Raw genomic sequence first — 13563 nt, 5'->3', positions numbered from 1 at the left:
ACGAGGAAGCACAGTAACTACCCCTTATAGCTCCGGCAGAGAAAATTGGCCAAGAACCCTCCCCAGTGGGTGAGGGTCGGCAACGTTAACTCTGTAGTGTTTGGTGAATGTGCTCGGTGATGCCCCTGAGGCCGCCGCACATGTATCCCCCACAGGCACACCACTCAGGCTTGCCCTCGGTGTGGAGACACTCTTGGTAGTGACCCTTCACCCCGGATGGCCGAGCGCAGCCGCTCGCCTTGTATGTATCGGCAATGGCCTCCACTATCCAGTGGGACAGGTGCCGTTTCTCCTTTTTTCTCTTAAAAAGGAGCACAGCCCTTCTTAGGCTCACCATAACTGACTATGCAGGCGGTGGCTTCCATATAAGCTCTGAGGGCCCACACTGGGCACAGCAGCCTTGACCTCTCCTCTCCCGATGGGGGAGGGGGGGGTCAACTTTGCCAGCTGGATAGGCCGGTTTATATGTGAACGTATCCACCCCCTTGGGAGAAACACTGCCTTAGGCCAGAAAGTGACACCCAAGCCATCTGAGTTCCACCTCAGACATGATTCTTCCACTGATAGGGCATGCAGCTCGCCCCCACATTGAGCTGAATTGACAGCAAGGAGAAAACCGACTTGCTGATAGCCATCTAGGCTCCGCCTGTGCCAGGGGTTCAAAAGGACAAGCATAAGCTGTCCAGTACCAAGGGTAGGTCCCATGCAGGGGAGACCGGCCCTTATCCAGGAGAGACTGTAGAAACTCAGTACCGCAGGCACGGGGCGCTGTACTGGGACCTTGTTCTGAGCCGCACACTAGTCGGAGAACAGCTTCCACCTGTTTCTTGTACTGCAGGCAGGTAGACCGCGCACTGGCATTCAGAATAGTCCGTCAGACTGGTTCTATGCAGCCACTCAGCATCCGGTCGGGCCCTCCCGTGACCCCTAATTGAAGGCGGCAGGGATTGGAATGCCAAATCCGACCCTCTAGTCGCGACAGGAGATCCATCCTGTCGGGGAAGAACTCTGACAAGCTTATAGCAAAAGCGGAGGGACTGGTGGAAAGGCACAAAGAAGATCCTCTGGCCACGTGTGAGCCAGGGCATCTTGACCCAGAGGGCTGGTCCCCCCCGTCAGGGAGACCCAGTGGGGGCAGTGGGTCGACACGTCTGGATGCAGCCGCCACTCTCCCGGTGGAGGCTTGTAATGGAACAGGAAAACCACAACCTTGTACCCTTCTCCTGGTGGGTACATTGCCCACAGGCTGGTCAGGCGAGGGGCCTCCCAAGTCAGAAGGCCACGGTGATCCCCGTAGCAACTTCTGCAGATCTGGTGCCCCATCGATAGTTCATGGGAAATCACAGCAGAGGTGCTGTCCACCGGACAAGCACATGCTTTCCCTTCAAACATGGAAGGAAGTGCTCGAGCGCTAGCTCTAGAACCTGGACCTGCGGTCTTTCAGCAGACAACTGCCCCCAGGCTGTCCCGTTCTGTCACCCTGCACCCGCCTTGAGAGGCAGGTAACTGTTGTGACAATCTCCTGGTGGAATGGAACCGAGCCCCTGGGGCTCGGTTCCTGGGACACTGTTCGCCAGATATGCACTCCCTCCATGGGGATAGTGAACAGATGAATAGACACTGTTTCGATAATATTATTGCCCTGTATCTGTGCCACTTGGCATCCAAGTGAAGGCTGTTCAGCCATCCGCACTGGGGCGACAGACAGGCCCTCATAGGGCCACACTAATGAAGGTTATGCTCTGAGAAGGGCTCAGGTAGCTCCTCTCCATGTTCACCTTGAGGCCCACCGGGCCACGTGAGAGAAGGCGAGCAGTGTCCTGTGGCGCCTGAAGCCGGGACGGCGCCTAGGTCAGCCAGTCTAAGTACGGCCGTATGTTCACGCCCTGCGATTGCAGGGGGAAAGGACAGCAGTAACACACTGTGGACACCCATGGGGAGATGGGAGAGTCCGAATGGAAGCACCCAGGACTGAAAGTTGTGGTGATGCACCATGGGAACAGGCGTCGATAGACGTGAACCACTCTCCCTTGGAAATCCGCTGATGGGAGAAAGAACCCCGACAGCCGGCCTGGAGACATCTCCTGGCACCCCTGCCGGGGGGGACGGGGATGTAAGTAGGGTTGTATAGGTAGCGGTCCAGCCTCTCAGCAGGACGCCGAGGCCTGTTGCGGCTACTAGGGTAAGCTGGAGGCTGAGAAAACGGCCTTGTGGGCCAGAAATGGGACCCTGGTCTGGCTAGCTCTAACAGTCCGCTGAAGCGCCTGTACAGCAGCTGACTCGAACAGCTCACCAGGCTCCACTGGGACAGTATGGAGGGTCCTCCTACATGTCTCAGATAGGGGTGACTGCGCCAGCCAAACCTGGCGACGAGTCTGAACCAGCCACGTTCCCTCGATATGAGTGCAAACGCCTGCAATGAAGCATCACTGAGCAGAAGCGTCGAAGTAGCCCGCTGCAGAGAATCTGCGAGGGAAAGCCTGAGGTGGGAGAGGGAGTTGTCGATACGGTGCACAGCTCTGCTGTGTCCTAAGCCCTGGATAGCAGGTCATCTTTGACCCGACATTGGGTCGAGGGCACCTGGCATCGGGCCTCAGAATCTCCTCAGGGGAAACTGATGGACGCCATAGTCGTCTAACTGGCTGGCATACGTGCAAGGCCAGATTTGCCACCTCCTGCATGGTCTGATGTAAGGCGGGAGAGAGCCCTGGTGTCTCCACCATGCACGCAACTCCCTCAGATATTCCTCGGAGGGAGGAACAGAAAAGGTGGTGAGGGCGGGAAGGTGCCTGAAGAAGGCACTCACAGGTGGATGTTCCAGCTGCTGTGTATGCCCGGCGTGCAAGCGCCATACCAATGACCAGGGTAGGTTGGTCTGGATTCAGCTGCCCAGACAGGGGGAGGTAGACCTCCCGCATCAGGTGTTCCACTTCGGCCAGCCTAGCAGACCTTACTGCTCAAGGCGTGATGCCGCAGGTCCTGCCTGGGTTCTCCCTGCTAGGGCAAGAGGTCAGGGCCGTCCTCCGGCTGAAGAGGAGCTATACAGGTCCTACAGCCGGGAGAGTTGAACATGGCCGCGATTCTGGTGGAACCCTTGTCCCACTAGTTTATGCGGAATTCCAAATCAGTCCGAGCGGGAGCGCTCTGCTGAATGTTGAGAGAACAGGCAGGGGGCAGTCAGTGGCGAGTGATCCTTCGGACACTCTTCCCTTAGCCAGCCGCTGCGGATATTGGTGACCCACCAGTTAGCCTGAGCGAGAGCACTCTGCAACTGCGGAAACAGGTCAGGCAAAGTCCTGATAGTGAGAGGGGCGAGGACACTCTCTAAGCCCACTCTCTTCACTAAGATAGTTGCTGCAGATATTAGTGTCCCCCCAGTTAGCTTGAGCGAGAGCACTCTGTTACCGTAAAAACCGGACAAAACAGACCACAGTCCGTACAGTGAGAGGGGAGCGAGGACACTCTTCACTAAGATAGTTGCTGCCGATATTGGTGTCCCACCAGTTAGCTTGAGCGAGAGCACTCTGCCACTGTGGAAACAGGTCAGGCAAAGTCCTTATAGTGAGAGGGGCGAGGACACTCTTCACTAAACTAGTTGCTGCCGATATTGGTGTCCCACCAGTTAGCTTGAGCGAGAGCACTCTGCTACTGTGAAAAACGGACAAAAAGAACCCAGTCCTTACAGTGAGAGGGGAGCGAGGACACTCTTCACTAAGACAGCTGCTGCAGATATTGGTGTCCCACCAGTTAGCTTGAGCGAGAGCACTCTGCTACTGTGAAAACGGACAAAAAAACCCACAGTCCCTACAGTGCGAGGACACTCTCCACTTGGACAGGTGCTGTAACTCTTGGTGTGCTACCAGTTAGCCTGAGCGAGGGCACTCTGCTAACTGATATCCGCTACCGATATGTCCATAATGTTTACAACAATCAATGGACACACCGAGTATTAGCTTAGTCTAGTTAGCCGGAGCGAACTCGACAGCCGTAATGCGTCAAAACCATCAATGGGCACAACCTCCATGTTGATTTAGTACAACTAGCATTCACCGAGTTAGCCTGAGCGAGGACGCTCTGTTAACTGTGACAGCTGTAAGGATACAAAGTTGATGGCTACAGCCCCAGTATCAGCTTTGTTTAGCTAGTTTTCCACTGAGTTAACCTGAGCGAGGACGCTCTGTTAACTGTGACAGCCGTAAGGATACAAAGTTGATGGACGCAGTCCCAGTATCAGCTCTGTTTAGCTAGTTTCCCACTGAGTTAACCTGAGCGAGGACGCTCTGTTAACTGTGACAGCCGTAAGGATACAAAGTTGATGGACGCAGTCCCAGTATCAGCTTTTGTTTAGCTAGTTTCCCACTGAGTTAACCTGAGCGAGGACGCTCTGTTAACTGTGACAGCTGTAAGGATACAAAGTTGATGGCTACAGCCCCAGTATCAGCTTTGTTTAGCTAGTTTTCCACTGAGTTAACCTGAGCGAGGACGCTCTGTTAACTGTGACAGCCGTAAGGTTTACAAAGTTGATGGACGCAGTCCCAGCTAGCATCCAAGTTAGCCTGAGTGAAGACACTGCTAACTGCGAATTACGTCAGATGTAAAGATTAAATCTCCATGTACACAACGCCAATGCGGACTAGTGTCTCACAAAGTTTGCCTAGCAGGAACACTCTGCTAACTGTGATAGCCGTAACACTGTGAAGGGCGGGCCGACAGCGTAATTCTACGCTCTCGTTAGCGCGCCACTCGATTACTAGAGCGGAAGCGCTCTGCCAACCGTGGAACAAACAACTGTTATAGAAAACAATGTTAATCGATCTTACCGATTGCTGTCATCACGACTTAGCTGACCCTTATCAGACTGGTGACGACCGATGATAGGGGCGTTCACCAGTCCGGGGCTCGATGTCCGAACGGCGAACACACCGTTCCCTCCGAAGAGGGACAGCTCGTCGCAGCCTTTGGAGGGCGAGAGAACCGCAACTCCGACCGGTAGTCACAAGGCTACAGCGACGAGCTCTAATATGTCTTGATCGTAGACACATCCTTGTTTAAGCTACCATGGTAGCTAACCTGCGACGCGAGAAGAAAAAAAAGGACTGAGCTCAGGATGACACCGGAACTTATAGATGACGGTGGTCATCCGAGGTCACACGTGACTTTGTTGATATAAATATTCGACCTGCGCATGCGCGAGACGGGATACATCCAGTGTTAAGCACTGCCTCTGGCGGTCAGTAAGGATGAAATAGAAACCTGCTTAATTACATTTTGTCAGTTAAAATACCCACATTAAGGGATGTCAGGCAGAAATGTGATGACAGCTTCTAGAAACACTCCTAACAGCCTCACACCACCTTCTTTTTCTACAACGGCAGGCCTTTGGTTTTGACCCCATGAAGGATTTCTACGTGTCCAAATCAGCGGTGGTGTTCGCAGGCTTTTACCTCTTCTTCTTCACCGAGAAAGTCCTCCGAGTGCTTCTCAAACAGAAAAACGGGGTGAGTACATGCACGGCAAGAATGACGGGATATATATATATATATATATATATGGTTTTATTGTTGGATACGGGCGGTGGGAAAATAGAAAATTACAATGACGACAACAAGCATATCCATAAGATCAATACGTAGCATTAAGATGTGTTAGCTTTAGCTGTTCACTTTGAATACCTTTCTATGGAAGCTGTCGAAGCAGCAGGCAGCGTGAGAACAAAGAAGCCAGAAAGGTGGGGCTTAAAACTGTTAAGAATGAAGATCGAGTTAACAGACTGAGATCGAGGCGTTTAGCTCAATTCAAGCAATAACATTTATTTGTGACAGAAGTATTATGTCCAGCAGTTAAACGTGCACGGACCCTAGCAAAAGCAAAGAGTGCAAAAGTGAAACCTAAAAGTGCTTATACAGAGTAAGCAGGCGTGTCCATCTGGTTCTCCTTGTGGAGCCATTGGTCAAAATCAAAGCAGAGGCGGATTTATTTCTAGCATTCAAATAGCCTGATGGAGCACTGGGCAACTTCACCCACACTGGCTCACGTCCGGAACCCGCCTTCTCTGGAACGTCAGTGTGTGTGAAATGTTGGTGTACAGCATATTGTTAACACTTAAGGTGCAGAAAAGGAAAGGGTGCAGTTCTAAACTATTTCGAAGTCTCTGTGTGAATAGATAAAAAGAGCTCTTCTCCTACTCTAAGATGGCAGTTTCTGCCCTAATCTGGTGGTTTAAGCAAGCGTTACTTTCAGGGCCACTGTATCTGTTCCTATCGTACGAACGGGTGACGGAATGCCCCATTCGCGTTTTTGACCTACTTACAGTGACCTCACAACTCCGCAATATAAGCTTTACAAGTATAGCGCATATTATTTAACAGTGAATGAATATATTTTATTTACAAAACCAAACTGTCACTTTATTTATAGATATATTTGGTTTAATTGGTTTTTGTCAAACAGTCACAATAATGATATCGTTTCTTAGGTGGGCCTTTTGATTAGGTGTCTCAAATACGTCCACAGCAGTACTTTACTTTGCTCCTGTGTAGGTACTACTGTCTGTTCCTTTATACTCCATCTCCTGTAGTAATACATCGTATGCTCACACGTCGTTCAGAGAGGAATTCAGCTTTACATCCTCTCTTACCTTCAACTGGCCATGTTTGAAGTAAAGAAACTTTAGTGCTCAAACAACTCAATCATGGGGACTTGACAGTCTTCAGGAGGCAATTTCGAAGATCTTCAACCACACAAATGTCTTTTTGTTTCTTCTTTTGTGGTTAATGAGTTTAATTTTACTTATTTGTCTTTTGCTTTAAAAAAAAAAGAATTATAGTCCAATGAAAGTTCTTATTTTTATTCAACATTGTATTTTCTTAAGTTATTTTAATGTTTAAATAACGACTGGGGGCCTCCCTTGTATATTCTGTAATTATTAATATCGTTTTGTGTTTTATGTGCTAATAAACAAAAGAAAAGAGAGACCGATTAATCAAACAACTATAGATTTAAGGATATTAGAAATAATCATTACATGCAACTAATCTGATGAATTAACACGAGACGGTTGCAGAGAAGGTTTACTGGCTGCATAACTTTGTGTGTGTTTGTTTTATTTATTGATCTTTAATGCCTGGTGTTGAATCCATGCTGGACTAACTTTTCGTTGTAGTTCATGTCTTTCTTTCACAGCTGTAAGTCCTTTTCCTCCTCTATGTGGGGAGTAGTGTGTTCATGGCTGTGAACGCGTTCAGTGTGGTTGTATTTGTTGTCTCTTGGCCACTTCTCTGCCTATTTGCTTAAGAGTAGTGTGCGTGCCAGTTGGTCTGAAAGACAGATCGAGTCACTTTGGTAAACAAACAGCAGCGTTTCAACCTGCAGATTTTCCTCTAAATTAGATTTAAAACCAGCTTTAGTGAAACGCTAAGCTGCAGGCGTTCATAGAGCTTTCCAGAGAGGCTGATTTCATTCACAAAAAGCAGCAGTGAGTGTACAGTAACGGGGTTTGATTGCGGGACAGTTGCTCCACCTTGTGGTTGCTGTTGCTCTGGGTCATGTGGTCCAGCCAACATAATCACCAACTAACACATCGACCTGCTAATCCAATTACAGACGCTCTCTCACCCACATTAGCACCTACAACGCTGCCGCCAAGAAGCAGACATAAAGGACGATTAGCAGCTCCAAATCTGTCAGCGTCGACTTTAAAATGTGTTTGTGTATTTAGTGTGTGTAGTACTGTAGTAGTGTGTGTAGTACTGAGAGGAGAACCTGCTCACTGTGATGTCAGACTCTGGCAAAGTATTCTTGAGAAACACTGAATGTGTTCTGCTTCTTCACCTGTGAGGTGGTTTCAGGTGTGAGGAAAGCTTAATAAGGTGTTTTAGTTACACTACTGGGAATAAAGGAACGCAGCGCTCCTTTTTTTACCAATTTTTGCAATTGCTTTATTTCATTACACATGTAGTAGATGGTCAAATACATTTTAAAAATCAATAATAACTTTGGGCTAACAACGACAAAGTGAGAGTTAAATGTATTTTAAAACCTAAAATGATTTACAAAAATTCAAGGTTATTTAAATTTTTTTGTCAGGAAGTAAATATCCAGCAATAGATCCGTCAAAAATGGTTCGTGTACATTATTTATGATGTATATATTCTGTGTTGATCGTGATGTCTGTTTTACTCTCAGAGCCACGGTCACAGTCACTACCCCAGCACGGACCGTTACTCGTCAGCCGACGGCCACGTGGAGGAGGGCGAGAAGGAGAAGCTGCAGCACAACGGAGAAGCCAGCAGCCTGGCTCTGGGGAAGGTGGACTCGGGGGAGGGGGAGCTCATGCTCAGTCCGGCTCAGACACCACAGGTAAAGGTGTGTGGGGGGGGGGATTCTCTGCACTTGTATTTTCTTAGTCGTTGGATTTTTATCTCTGAAAATGATCTTTCATGTTGCCGACCTCGGCTTGGCAGTACATGGCCTGTCGGACACTAGTTGCTCTGGTAGTTTATAAACAAAATATTATGTTAATCTCAGTATTAAATTGCTTATTACCAATGCAATACAAGCAGGATTAGGCGCCATGACATCATTGGCACGGACTGCTTACTTTTTCATTTGCCCGTACGTGTCATGATGACAAATGCCGGTTCAGCTGGTTCTCATGAAGTGAAACTGCTGTAAACTCAGTCTGTAACTCTTTCTTCTTCTTCTTCTTCTTCTTCTTCTTCTTCTTCTTCTTCTTCTTCTTCTTCTTCTTCTTCTTCTTCTTCTTCTTCTTCTTCTTCTTCTTCTTCTTCTTCTTCTTCTTCTTCTTCTTCTTCTTCTTCTTCTTCTTCTTCTTCTTCTTCTTCTTCTTCTTCTTCTTCTTCTTCTTCTTCTTCTTCTTTCTTATCATCCCATTCTTTCTTATCATCCCAGGACTCCCAGAGCCCTGACAGCGGCGGGCGGTCCGCCGGCGGCTGCTATTGGCTGAAGGGGACGACCTACTCCGACATCGGCACGCTGGCCTGGATGATCACGCTGAGCGACGGCCTGCACAACTTCATCGACGGCTTGGCCATCGGCGCCTCCTTCACCGCCTCCGTCTTCCAGGGCGTCAGCACCTCCGTGGCCATCCTGTGCGAGGAGTTCCCCCACGAGCTCGGTGAGTCGGGAGCTCCAAAAGGCTGCTGCTTTGAAAACTAACTTTGTTTTCGCCTTCCTTAATGTTCTCTCTCTGCCACCAGGAGACTTTGTGATCCTGCTGAACGCTGGCATGAGCATACAGCAGGCTCTGTTCTTTAACTTCCTGTCGGCTTGCTGCTGTTACCTGGGCATGGGCTTTGGCATCCTGGCCGGCCACAGCTTCTCCCCCAACTGGATCTTCGCCCTGGCCGGGGGAATGTTCCTCTACATCGCTCTGGCTGACATGGTCAGTGTTTGGGGGAGTGGAGTATGTCACATCGTGTACATGTGGTTGATTATGTCAGGAAGAAAAATCTGTCACCCAACAACAAAATCTATCTGGAAGTAAAAGGTTTTTATGCCAGCATTAAATGTTATTTTTAAAATAGTTCCTTATTTATTCAGTGAGTAAAACAATATTCTTTATTAAAAGTCACATATTACTTTGACCTAACAAGACAGGGAATAATAGGCACGCATAAAGTGTCGTTTTTGGCTTCATAAAGTTCATGTCTTCACACACATAGAAAGCAGATCTATTTCAGAGTAGATCTTCAGAAGCACGTTATCGAGGTCCGGCTACAAGCTGAAACACGTTGGTCTAACAAGGAACGTGTTCTTCCTCTTACACCTTGGAAGTTGGTGAAGTTGTGCCGTAAATCTGGACTTCTAGAAGATATTACATATATTTAATGCAGGAAACACAAAGCTGTTTAACCAGCGGCTGCACTATAGAACACTGGAATTGTCAAGAAGAAACAGACTCACATAGTTAAATAATCATTTATTTATCCTTTATTTATGCAGGGGGACCTGATGGTTTATCATGAATTTAAGATTGTTTGTTTGTTTTTCACTAAGAAAGATGCGTGTCCTAAAATGATCTGATGCAGTAAAAATGTTACTTTATTAAGAAAATGGAAAGTTAAGTGTTTCCTGTATCCTTTTGTGCCATTTTAAGAGTTTTTTTAAAGCATATTTTGATGATTTTCGGGGATAATATCATGAATCACAATTATTTTGGTCAGGATAATCGTGACATAACGTTGTGCTGATCTGTAAACAGTTCTCAGCATAGTTCCTACATCTGAAATCATGCTTCAGTTTCATTAAATGTCTGGAACTAAACTCAGTACTAACTCAAAGACGCTCTCCAGCGTTTCTATTGACGCGCCTCAGTAAAGTAGTAGCATCCGGACTGTTAGCAGAGCAGGTGCGTGACTACTGTTTGGACTTTTCCCTGAAGATTAAAAAGTTCTTCATGTCTCTGTGGTTTTTTTTTGGGGCTTCTCAGTTTCCAGAGATGAACGAGGTGAGTCGGGAGGACGAGGACGCCGGCGGCCGCAGCTTCCTCCTCGTCTTCGCCATCCAGAACGCCGGCCTGCTGACGGGCTTCGCCATCATGCTGCTCCTCACCACCTACTCTGGTCAGATACAGCTGGACTATCGCCAGACACACCAGCTCGGACCAGTGTGAAACTCACAGCTGAGATGGGTTTCTTTTGTGTGTGCGCTGGTGTAAACTGACCCCCAAGAGGAGGGAACTTCTCCTCTTGATCTTCCTCCCATCCTCGGTTTCCAGGACAGTTTGGCTGCTGTGCGGCAGGTACGCACACCTCCTCTTTTAAAAAACACTTGAGTAGCCGTTCATGCAGAGTTCACACATGCAGTAGATCTCCAACAAGAGCAAGAACCAGCCTTCATTTAAAAAAAAAAAAAGGTTTTATCGACCTTTTCCCTGACAGCTGCTCCCTCTCACGGTTTAGAAATATCCCCTGAAGCAGCGAGTTGACTCAAAACATTTCCCTCTGTGCTCCGGACTACTGATCAGCCATTTTCGGCTCCGGATCTTGTTTTCCTTCTCTCAGTGGTTGTCATTGAGCCTCAAGTGTTGAGATTGACGAGATGCAGAGTATTTCTATCACGAACCCTCGGTGCCCGCAGCATTTCCTCAGGAGGTGGAAAAAGCACAATCAGGTAACAGCAGCAGTATTCTTGACCTCCTTCTTCCCCAGACTTTAAACTCGTGCCCTCTTCATCACATACCAAAAACAAGTCGTGACCAACCTGAACTGGAATTTTAATTAACTTCAAACTGACTTCCAGCTGGACTCAATTGTCTGTGTTTTGATGTTATATTTTTTTATGCGTGATAAACTCTGACTTCTGAAGACCAAATATGGGCAGACCATTGAGAATGGTGAAGGGCTACACGGCGACGTTTGGACGGACACACGGACTTTCAGTTAGAAACCCCTGAAGAAGCCTGGACCAGATATGTCACGCGACATGAAGAGTTTGACGTTTGAGGCTTCATGCAGATCAACCCTCTGCACCCTCGTCGGCGTTCCTCCCTCTAGTTTACCATCTGTGCCCTTCATTGACATGTCATTGAATCGCTTTTTTTTTATTCCTCGTATTCTTGATCTCAAAATGCAAATCTGTGGTCTCCGCACATCCCGGAGAGGCTAGTTCTCCCTCAGTGATCTCTTCTTTTGCAGTTCAGTCAGAGTTTAAATAAGATGAGTCATATATACACACATCTACGCCTCCTTCTCTGTGACCGTATCCATATGAATCATAATAATGATCGAAAAATGAAGTTATATCCTGTATCTCTTTAGGTTGTTATGACAAACCCTCTGATCTGCTCTGAGCTGCACTACATGGTCAGAAGTATGTGGACAAGCTTATGTGCAGGTTTTTTGTGGGGTTGTTTTTCATGGTTTGTTTAACGGCTGCTATTTTGGTAATAAATTAAATGTTTATGTAATTTTATTTAAGCACAAATGCAAAAAACTGACCGGCTCCAGCTCCTCTAATGTCAATATTTGCTGTTTTATCTGCTAGGATATACAGTTCAGTAAATATTTGTGGGTTTTTTTGGCATGTTGGTCAAACAAAACAACGACAAAACGAGTTATATGTTATGAATCAGGCAATAATCGACACGTTGAAGTGGAAACGGACAACTTCCCCTCACCTCTAGTGTCTAAGTGGTATTATTGTTGTTGCTGTCGCAAAAACAAATGGATCACTTTCCGTTTTTTACTACTAGCTACAACAAAGAACACACTGCGTCTTGTTTCCTCCTGTTCGTCTTTTCCTCGACTGGGTACAGTTACTGCAAAATAAACTTTGGTAACTGGGGATGGCTACCGATAAATGGAGGCCTATAGGGAACCAGTTTAAACGCAGATGGTGTCATTGTTCTACATCCATTTGATTGTGCAATCAATACTTCATACTGTTAAGTTTACTGACACTTTAATCGACAACTAAAATATAGTTAGCTGTCTGCAGTCCTAGAAATGTAGCTTGTTTGCTTCCAGATAAAATAATATGTTAGACGACAGGCTTCCAACTTTGTGGCAACATTTTTCTGTTTCCTGTTTCAACATGATGATCCTCACAGTTCCAAAATCTGCTGCGAAGCCTCTGCCTACTTTTGGCCAGTGAAAAACGCTTCATGATCTGTAATGGTGTTTGTGTATCGGAGTTGTTGCCGTTTGTCATGTTGTAAACGACAGCAACTGTGACTAGTGCTGTTTAGGTTGAAACAGCCATTCACACCAACGTCCTCCTCTGTGCTGCTGTGGACGCTACAGATCACTCGCTGCTGATCCACATTTACTGACACCGGAGTGCACATATGTTTCTCCGTTAAATATTCAAAAAGCAACACAGAACACACAATATACTTTAGATTCAATATTAGAATGTAAGAAGAGCCGTTATTATTTATTAGAAATAGAAGGTGGGAGCCATGATTGGCTCTCACGGTGTAAAGACTGAGAGGGCTAGCTATTAAAACGGGTGCCACGAGGTACAGTATTACTGCTGCTTGATATTTAAGATGTATGGGAGATTATGCATTGTTGTTAGAGCCATAGAATATTTATTTTATGCGTTACACCCAAGATAAAATATTCAGTTTCGGTTTACATCACAAGCCATGAAAGCAGACAAAAGTTCGCACATTTAAAGTCAGCATAGACACACAAATATCAGAATTTCTGGTCAGTTATAATATAAACCAGGGGTCTCAAACTCCCGGCCCGCGGGCCGAATCCGGCCCGCCACGTCATTTTATGTGGTCCGCGAAACCGCCAGCAAAAAAGTAAAAAAAAAAAAATGTATTTTTTTTTTTTTTTAAGTTAGACTTGATAATAAAAATATCCCCATCGTTGAAATTATGAGATAGAAAGTCGAAGTTATGAGATAGAAAGTCATAATGATGAGATACTTAAACACAGAAGCAGCTCTTTGGCTTGTTACTGTACATTTGAAATGGAAATGTATTGTGAGTACATTGAAGACTACTTCAAACGTGGCTTTAAAACACATGAAATACTTCATGTGGGATTGTGCAAAACGCACCCTTGAAAGGATTTTAAGCTTTGAACA

The 13563-nt window shown here is 46.7% G+C and overlaps 1 protein-coding gene across 1 annotated transcript in view; it reads left to right on the top strand.

Moving 5' to 3' along the window:
- Nucleotides 1-11629, top strand: part of slc39a14 (solute carrier family 39 member 14) — a 28372-nt gene extending 16743 nt beyond the window's left edge. Inside the window, exons 5-9 of the mRNA XM_079269928.1 lie at nt 5376-5498; nt 8185-8358; nt 8911-9136; nt 9219-9403; nt 10451-11629. Coding sequence (XP_079126054.1) covers nt 5376-5498; nt 8185-8358; nt 8911-9136; nt 9219-9403; nt 10451-10633 — 891 coding nt within the window. The 3' untranslated portion in view covers nt 10634-11629. The remainder of the gene's footprint in view (nt 1-5375; nt 5499-8184; nt 8359-8910; nt 9137-9218; nt 9404-10450) is intronic.
- The last annotated feature ends 1934 nt before the right edge of the window (nt 11630-13563 follow it).

Source organism: Melanostigma gelatinosum (genome assembly GCF_949748355.1).
Source record: "Melanostigma gelatinosum genome assembly, chromosome: 6".
Classification (NCBI taxonomy): domain Eukaryota; kingdom Metazoa; phylum Chordata; class Actinopteri; order Perciformes; family Zoarcidae; genus Melanostigma; species Melanostigma gelatinosum.
This window is presented reverse-complemented; position numbering and strand designations above follow the sequence as displayed.